The sequence below is a fragment of the Hetaerina americana genome, unplaced genomic scaffold (assembly GCF_022747635.1).
Source record: "Hetaerina americana unplaced genomic scaffold, ioHetAmer1.1.p SCAF_12, whole genome shotgun sequence".
Taxonomy (NCBI): domain Eukaryota; kingdom Metazoa; phylum Arthropoda; class Insecta; order Odonata; family Calopterygidae; genus Hetaerina; species Hetaerina americana.
In genome coordinates this window covers 14,114,896-14,125,076 of record NW_027286292.1, presented here as the reverse complement: position 1 = coordinate 14,125,076, position 10,181 = coordinate 14,114,896, and the positions used below count along the sequence as shown (strand labels likewise).

The window sequence follows — 10,181 nt, the reverse complement described above, 5'->3', positions numbered from 1 at the left end:
TGGGCACAATCAGTAAATATCTTGTAGAAAATTTGTATAGAAGGGAAGGATCGACAACTTGAGACTAAGAGTAGGGGTTGGACAGTGCTAGGCTGGGGAGTAAGACAAGGATGCCCATTATCGCATTTTCTTTTCATCAGTACACCGCGATCCAAGGGAAATATGGGTGGCAGGGGGTGCAAGCACCATGTGGGAAGGGTAAATGAGAAGGGAGGAGATGGGAAAGGAAGAGAAGAATTAATCCTTAGGCTTTCGCGACTTCATTCTGATGAAGGATCCACGCTGCTTCCGGGAATTATGGTCGCATAGGTGTGTTGTTGGACACCTGTTTCGCCCCCAGTCCTGCAGGCGTCTTGAGATCTGCGTCACGATTTAGCCGCTAAATATGGGAGACACTGATGGCCCGGAGCTGTCTGATTGGCTCTCTCTTGGCGGCGAATAGGAATCACCCTTTTCTATGTGGAACTCAGGGTGCACCGGCCTCACGGTTGACATTGTTGGGATTCTTCATTTTTTCTACCGCTTCCCTCATGAGACTCTCTCTTGCCAGCACTTCAGTTAACTAATCAATCCATCAAATGCAGGACAAAGGAGCACCAAAAGGACACACACAGAAAACAGTTCCGACTCTCGGTAATTGCCGAACATGCGTGGTCGGAACCCGGACACACGATTAAGTTCGACTGAACTACGTGTAAAATGCCGGCAAGAGAGAGGTATTATTTTACTAGACTCAAAAGGGAGAAGGAGAATCAGTTCGGACCTCATCAAGAGCGGACTAACGGAGGAACAACCACCGAGGGACCATACGTCGTTGGAGCGACCGACGAGGGATCACCGCTGCCTTAGGAGAGGAACTGTTGTCAGAGGAGGAAAAACAGCCTTTTACAAGTTCTGCATAGTCCAACAGTGATAGGGGCAGTGGAAAGGAACTTTTACAGAAGACGAGCCACCTTCGTGGAACAGTATCTTCCCTTGAGCACTCCCCCTTTGAAGGGACCTCCCCACCCGGGGAAATAAAGCTCGAGCACCTGGACCTACAGGCCTTTTCACCCGGATCCGGACTTCGGATGGGCAAGCCGGTGGAACTTAAAGATAGGACCGACCCACGGTATCCGATCTTACCCACTCCCCGACTGAAGGGACCTCCCCACCGGGGGACTAAAGGTCCCATCTTCGGAAGCCAGGCGGCCCATAGGGACGGTCGAGAAGACGCCGGCCGGGACTCGTAGACCCCTTTGCCGCTCCCGACGCAGTCGTCGGCCTGGCGAAGGGCCCTTAATAAATATCCGCAAAGTATTGCACGATAACGCACTTGTTAGCAGTTTTAGCAGCTTCCCACACAAACAAGAGCGGGGCCGGGCTAACTGAGTTTTCGGTTATCACCCGCAGGGACACAAGGGGGTATCTCCGTCCGCTTGCGGGCAGGCGGTCCAATAGGTCCCAGATACAGGGTCCAATCTCATCGACTTCAGTGAAGAGTGAGAAGGTATAAGAGCCTTCTTTGTTTCATAAGGGACAGGTCAATAAAACTTTCCCTTTATTGCCACGCCTCACGTGGCAATCGAGAAGGCCCTCTGTTAAACCTATCAGAGGGCAGTGTCTAAGGCTCAACACATTTTCTTTCAGGGTCAGTCGTCTCGCGACATAGTCAACCTGTCACTTCACGACAAGGTTCTTTGCAGGACCAAAGGCCACCACCTCCAGCCCCGTGTGACGATTAACGCCGCACGATTGGGCGCCTCACGCCGTTAAACACATGCCTTTTGCGCATCACGCCGGACTAAGCGCCTCACTCCGGAGAAACGAATCCACACCTCGCTTCACGAGGGGAGATACATTGCGACGCTTAACGCCGGCAACGGAGTCGACTCTGGAGATGACTACCACGGGCTGGAGTGGATGTGCCCTAAAACCAAGAAAGGGAGGAGGGCAAAAGTAGTGTCGCCGGTACCCGAATCCCACGAGCCTCGGGACTCCTCGTCTCCATCTCCTCTCTCCCCAGTCCCTCCCCCTAAACTAATCGCCCCACGGCCGTATCGTAACGATTTGACCGTATTCCTATTCCGCCTACCCTCTACTATCATGAGGGCTTCATGTCTTACGGTAAAACGTGCACCGTGGAGGCATCAAGACCCCTGCCCCCTAGCCGGTTCAATGCCGGAGGCGCCAGGGGTATAATCACGTGCCCGTCAGCTGCAGGCCCCCCAAAATGATCACGTTACGGGGGGGCGCACGGGGCATCCGAATGCAACGCGGAGGTGGTCACCACGTGGGGGACTTTAAATGCACACAACGTCCAAAGGAGCCTGCGTGACTTCCAACAATGACCCCTATCATCCTTGCCCCATTTGATATCCCTGAGGGCCCCCAAAACGGAGAGGAGGATCCCGATGAACAGGAAAGGTGAGAAAGGACGAGCTGGTGACCAAGGATAATCTCCTTGAGTTGCTAGCGGTCCTTCTTGTAAGCCTTTACCCGAGACAGAGGGAAACAGTCGTCTCGCTCCTGGATGCTGCATCCTACGGCGCTCTGGGGCGGAATGTCAGATGCCTCTTCTCCAGGAATACTCTCCTGCCAGGCGTGGCGCCGCAAGGTCGCCGCTCACGGCGGTACAGTAATGGGGACACTCACCGCTTCCTTATCCCCCGCCAACAACAAAATACTAACAATAATTTACAAAAATAATCTGCCGCTTCTCTTTTTCACTCTCTCTTTACATGTAAACCAACCAAATCAGTAAGCGACGCATCGGACGACACCAAGAAATACTCCCAGCTGCACCGATTCTACCACCGGGGAGATGCGCAAGATTACCACTGCAGAAGTCATTATTACATCACAACGGACAAGAAATCAAGGAAACAGAAGACAACAGGCTCAAGATAGAAGAATCTTACCACTCCGTCGCTTCACGACCGATAAAGGGGAATTCATTATTCTACTATTATTTTACAGTGCCACCTCACAGAATGAAACCGCTTTTTGCCACCACCTTACGGAAAATGTTTTATCAATCCTATGCAAGCCATTGTACAATGTAAAAACACCAAAATTTTCACCGCTTCACGAATTACCGAAGGGAGACCAAATTTGTGAGAGAAATCTTAAGACCATACCACTTCACGGGTTGGCTCCCTTCTTGCTCCCGCTTCACGGAAAACTTGTAACAAATTGTAACTGTAATGATAGTAATAATCAAGCAAAGAAAAGAGACCTTGCCGCATCACGGATAACTCGGGGAAGACCATATGCATCTCTTAAATATAATTGCCGGCTCACGGATTGGGTCCCCTTGCCGTCTCGCGGGATATCACTGTAAAGAGACGTATGCAGGTGATGTAAGCGAGGTTTCTCCGGGTTCCCTCACTCCCAAGGGAAAATTACAGACCATATGTCACTCGCAATGTAAAACGGAAATCTAATACGAAAATTATGCAACTGCACGTACATTTACCTCAAGATCAGTCCTTCGCTCGCCGGAAGAGGCTACGGTCTATAACGGGCTTGTCAGGCGCTCTTTTATACTATGTATGGTAAGTTTTATAAACATGTATTAGAGCTTGACAAATGAACACCTACTTTACTTGACTTGACGACGCACATTACTTCGACCTGAAGACGCCTCCAGGTCTAGGGGCGAAGCAGTTGTCCATCAACACATCTACGCGACGGTAATTCCCGGAATCAGCATAGATCCTTCAGGAAGAGGAGGTAAGATATTCCCATATAAAGCACAAATAACGTGTAAATTTGCAAAAATACTGGAGGAAGACTTAATTCTAAACAAATGCTAATTCAATTAATGAATCATATATATGTTATACGAAAAAGGGGAATAATAGTCAACTACAACTTTTACCATAACAAGACAGGTCATAGAGAACTAAAAATTTAGTAGGTGCATTTCTAATATTACATGGAAATGTAACTCGTTGTATCCCCCGAAAAAGTCACAGGAATAGAGTATAACACACCGCTATTAGCAATGGTCGGCGTGAGGTATCCCCTCATATTATATAAGCTTTTGATGAAGTACCTCATTGCAAGTTACTCGCGAAATTGGAAACTTATGGAATACACGGGAGTATTATATGCTGGATTAGACAATTGTTTAAAAATCGCGTTCACAGAGTCGCCCTGGACGGTGTCTCATCCGATACTGTCAAGGTCACGTCGGGTGTACCACAGGGAAGTGTCATAGGCCCCCTCTTGTTCCTTATTTACATAAATGACCTCAGTACCGTGGTTAATAGCAGGCTCTGTCTTTTTGCTGACGATGCGGTGATTTATGGGAACATTCGAAGTCGCGAAGACTGAGTCGCGCTAGCTAACGACCTACAGGAGAGGTAATTCCGACTTGGTGCGATACATGGAAATTGGAATTCAATTTGAAGAAATGCGTAGTAATACATTTTTGGGAAAGGAGTAATTCCCTCCCAATTAGTTATAAAGTGAAACAAACAGAAACCGCGAGGGTAGATTCCTTTAAATACTTGGGTGTAACAATTACTCACGATCTGTCCTGGGGAAAGCACATACAAGAAGTATGCGGTCGTGCTAATAAAAAAATGGGATTTGTAAAAAGAGTGCTGGGTAAATGTGACGAAAAAGTAAAGGAACGATGTTTTCTTGCCCTAGTCAGGCTTCACCTAGAGTATGCTGCCAGTATATGGGATCCTCAGGAGATAAATTTGATTTCGGAATTAGGTCGAGTTCACTAGATTTGTCAAATATTGTTCTTACTAACGCAGTAGCGTAACTACTTTGCTAGAAAATTTAGACTGGGATTCCCTTACACAGCGGCGTTTACATAGTAAACAGCGGCGTATAGATTAAACTTATTAAAAACATTTAAAGATGGGTCCTTTTTCGATGACATCAAGAACATAATACGAACCCCAAAGTATTACGGGCGGAGTGATCACGAATATAAGATTAGAGAGATAGACTGCAAGACTGACAGGTTTAAATGGTCATTTTTTCCAAGAACAATAAGAGACCAGAATTCTTGTAATCGAAATCCCCCAGGAGTCAGCTCGACGCAATAAGTATTTACCTACAAGGTAGGGGCTGCGCATGGTTATATGAGTATATTTATATATTTTTTGCAGGTTCCCCTCACCTTTCCCCATCCATTTGAGAAACCCTAACACCCTCATCCCTTACCCTTTCCTCCTGGTGCTGCACCCCGTGCCACACACCTTTTTGGTGGCTAGCAGGGTATTAATGTAGATGTAGATGTAGATGTAGAGATGTAGCAGAGCCGCCTGGGACCAAACCAGCCTAATCGTATGAAAGTTTAACGGCAAAAGATACGACATGTGTCTTACTGACGATAAGATATATACTCGTATCTTACTGACTCATGTGTTTTCTCGCGCACACCACTCTCCTGGTCCTCTCATATGTGTGCATATCACATACTCCTAAGTTGCCAACTCTCGTCTATTAAAATCTACTTTCGAATGGAATACAGTGATGATGAGGATTCACTGCTCTTATAATTTTCTTAGATGTTTTACGTCAATAAATTTCTATAAAATCATTCAAGGTGCGTAGTATTTTTCACAAAGTTACATTTTTTCCTCCTTTTATAAGCACGAATAAAAATTTGCATGGTTCGACAAATTTTTATTCTTTCCTGCTCAGGGGGTAAAATTATTACTGCAATTACAATTTACGGAGTGAAATAGGACTGCATAGAAAAATAATCTAGTACTTGCCATTTCCAATACACAGAATATTTTAATTATGTGATAAAGATTGAGCGAAATGACCGACTCGTGCAATTCAAAGAATTAAACCACGAATGGAATGTTGATACAGTGTGGAAATAATTCTTCGATGGCACCATTTCAACAATTGGCTAGTCAATACCTAGAATATTGAAAAGAGTAAACGTAGAAGCAAAATGGTATACTGTGAAGTGTAGATTTCAATGAGACGCCAATGGGCGTGCTACGAAAAATTGAAAAATGCCGGTAAGTATTTCCCTAATAGTTGCCATCCTAAGTTTCCCATCCTAGTTGCCATCTAAGTGATGGCTTCGTAACCGAACCTATTGGCTTGGATTGGTTAGATATAGATCGGTCCGAGGACCGGAAACCTTTGAATGGAATCCATCGCGGAGTGGAACCCATTTCGAAGCGTGCAATTGGCCCGGCACCGGTTTGGGTCCTTAGAGCGGAACCATCCCCATATCAAGGGATTAAAGGGTAAAGCCGCCATCCCCGGATTGGGTTCGGGATGGGCTCGGTCCAAGCTCCGGACCGAATTTAAACTTTTAACTGCCACTTTGACCCGCTCCTTGGACAGGTTTTCATTATCTTAGTCTTTGATAAGCCACAAAGCATTTTGAACTTATTGCCAAGTTAGGTTTTATATTTTTAAGATCAACCTCAATGAACATAGGGAAGATACCAGAAGAACAACGGTCCTAACATATGATACATAATATTTACATTGTTAAATTACCAACAAGGGGTCGAAGAATACTTGATATCTTCACGTCTTCTACGCCCGAGAAGACAAAAAAACTGAAACATAATGGACGGCATAATCCAATTCTTGTAGAATTAAAAACGAAATTCGTTAAGTGAACAAATGAAGTTTACTTATTCAACAGGGCAAGTTTGAACGGAATTCAAGTATATTTAAAAAATGAATTACCGGAATTCAAGGAATAAACCCTGACAACCGAAACAAAGAAAATTTTGCAATATTCCTTAAATATTATCGGAACGAAAGCGCACATCCCATTCAAACTTCAATGCTACAATATAAAGAGACGTTTCAGGCGTGAATTGGTGGAATGTCATGATTAATTAAAAATTGGCCATTTTCCACAAAATAAAATTTAATACGACCGGTTTCAATGAGACTACATCATCATCAGGGTTTATTTTGTGGAAAATTGCCAATTTTTAATTAATTCAATGCTACAGTAAGGAACCTAGATAGTACGACGGAGAAGTCAGATTGGCATTGAGAAGGCTAAAAAGGTTGCAATCATATTTTAAACAGAGTTTCAAAAGCAATGACGTAGTTTAAATGAATTAATTTAAACAGAAACTAAAATAATGCTGTGTTTAAACAAATATTAACATGTGCAAAGCCCTGCACTCCTTCAAAACTGAAATACTATGCGAATATCTTGAGTAAAATCTAAAGTCATTCTGGTCATACGTTAGAGTAAACTCCAACTGTACATTTTTTGAAGACGGAAAACTGGGAATATATTACTGACAGTGTGAAAAAGAAAACTATTTGATATAAGTTTTTCAAAGCGTCTACAACAAAGATACAAACTCACTTAACGAGCTTAAACAAATACCCGGGGAACACATGAGCGACAGAACACTGGCAAAGAAAGGGATAGAAAATCAACTCCGCAACATCAAAGCCAACAAAGCATCAGGTCCGGACGAAATACCAGCAAGAATTTTGAAGGAATTAGCTGAAGATATTGCCCCGTTTTTAGAAAGTATATTTCATAAATCGATAGAAGAAGGCTCAGTACCGCGGGACTGGAGGTGAAGCCACATAACTCCAATCTATAAAGGCGGAGAAAGAAAGAAACCAGCCAAATACCGACCCATATATTTACCATTGGCTTTATGTAAAATACTAGAACATAATATTGACAGTAACTTTAAGAGATTTCTCGATAGTAGGAAGATATAAAGTCACAAACAGCACGGATTTTGAAAGAGAAGATTTCGCATAACCCAATTGGGATTTTTTATTCATGATACACTTAGATCGGGAGAAATCAACGCTCAAGTTGATGCAGTATTTATGGATTTTAAGAAAGTCTTAGTAAAGTGCCGCACAATAAATTGTTACACAAACTTAAACACTGTGGTATGAATGAGAAAATAATAAATTGGATTCGAGACTTTTTGTCATATCGCAAACAACTGGTAGTCATCAATGGGTTGCGCTCAACGGAGGTAAATGTAAGTTCGGGCGTCCCCCAGGGAAGTGTGATATGTCAGCTTCTATTCTTAACATACATTGATGACTTCAGGTCATACGTTTGCAGCAGTTTAGACTCATTGTAGACGACACAGTAACACACAGGGAAATACGGATTCCATCAGATTGAGGGCTACTCTCTAGAGACCTAGATACAATATCAGATTGGCGCAAGGATTGTGGATTGTGGAGTCCTTACCACAAGCGACAGATTAAAGCTTGGAGAAAAATATTTGATGAGCAGGACACTTGAATTATGAAATAGAGGGTGGAGTCCTCCACGACAGATCAAGTTAAATTTTTGGGAATAGTTCTAAGATCAGCCTTTTATATGGAGCACATATCAGGACAAATGCGGGTCCGCTTTAAAGAAACGCAGCTTCATTATCGGGTGGTAGGGAAATGTATTAAAAATGTTAAGGATAGGCGTTTTTTCTCTTTAATTAGGCCACATTTGAAAGAACGTCGCAAATATTTGGGATAATTGGGAGAAAGTGTTGTTAAAATAATTGTATAAAGTATAGAGAAAATCCACCAGATTCGTCAAAAAATTTTTCAAGAAGATTGCAAGTGTGACAGGTATTTTGAAGAATTAGGCTGGGAGCCTCTTGATATTGGAAAAGAAATAAGCGGGGCTTAGACTTTAGCATGGTTCAAAACAAACGATTTTTAGAATGACAGAAAAGGAATTATCATAGCCCCACACTATTTAGGTTGGACCACAAAGATAAGATTAGGGAGATATATTCCAGTTATGATAGATACAAATATTTTTTCTATCTCCGGATAAACAGGAATCATAATGGTAAGAATTTAAAGCCATTATAGAGAAAGTGCAGTCATACAATTTACAATTGAGGACAAGTTCAAACGCTATGTAGACATAAGATATATTCGTCGGCGCATGTGTATGTGTATGTTAGTTGCTAGAATATGAATTTGCATGTGTGTAAGGGTACATTGTTTGTTCATGAATATATGCAGATATGTGGTACTGAATTAGTATGATTTTATTGGATTTGCATATGTTTGTTTTGTTTTACCGTTTGTGACCTAATACCCCTTGCCGCATGTCCTTGCGGCAGCTTGTGGGCTATTTTGTAGATTCATATGTAAATATCTTGATTGCGATATCATTGATGGGAAAATCGACTATAACAATTAGAGCGATTAATATTGCCTTGAAAATGACGTAGTTGATATAAATATATGTATGTATGTATACATATATATATATATATATATATATATATATATATATATATATAATGGGCTGACGCAATATAACACAAATAGAATAGAATAGCAACATTTAAAAGGACACTCACACGGTAAATTGCTCGAGCTTTCGGCCCTCTCAGGGGCCTTCTTCAAGAGAGACTGAAAATATGCTGTTGTTGTGGAGAGGGGAAAGAGGTACTGGCGGGGAGGGGAGGTGTGGAGGGAATGCTGGGAGGGAAATTAAAGATGGTGGTTAAGGGTGGGAATTTTGAAAGAACGGAAAGCTAATATGTAGGCGGATTCACGAGTTCTCACCTCTATATTGGTGGCTGAATCAGGTAGGGATTCTAGGATGCTTAGAGCAAAACACTGGTCGAATGAAAGGTAGTGGGAATTGGCGTGTGAAGGGATAGGAAGAGAAGAGAGTGAGGCAGAATTGCAGGAGTACCGGTGATTATTCATTCGGATGGCTAAGGGGGTAATGCATTCGCCTATGTAAAAGGAAGTGCAATGTTTGCATGATAAAAGAGAAATAATATTTTTTGAGAGGCAATTAGCGTGGGAACGAGGTGAGGGGGCAATGAGGGGATGTAGGGAGAGGGGAGTAGGCATAATAAGTGGACAGGTTTTACATCGGGGGCGGTTGCAAGTTGGGGAAATATTGGGAAATTTGTCACGGGGGGGCGCCAAAGGGTCGGTGGATCTCAGAAGATTTTTTAGATCGGCGGGTCGTCTGTATGCGATAGATGGGCATTGGGGTAGTAAGGATGAGGTCGCGTCATTGTCATGTAAAATTGGTAACAGTTCTTTAAGGTGGGTTTTCAGTCTGTGTGATCCGGGGAAATAGGTGGTGCAAAGGTTGAGTTCTGCGTCAGATGTGGGCTTGTTATTGTGTGGTGTGTGTGGTCGGGTGGAGCAGTGGATTTAATTTTGTATATATATTTTGTATATATATATATATATAGATATATAAAAAGACA

The 10,181-nt window shown here is 43.0% G+C and overlaps 1 protein-coding gene across 1 annotated transcript in view; it reads left to right on the top strand.

The window, feature by feature from the left end:
• The first annotated feature begins 2,326 nt into the window (after positions 1-2,326).
• The window catches only part of LOC139685811 (uncharacterized), a 31,167-nt gene continuing 23,312 nt past the window's right edge, over positions 2,327-10,181 (top strand). Inside the window, exon 1 of the mRNA XM_071582928.1 lies at positions 2,327-2,406. Coding sequence (XP_071439029.1) covers positions 2,327-2,406 — 80 coding nt within the window. The remainder of the gene's footprint in view (positions 2,407-10,181) is intronic.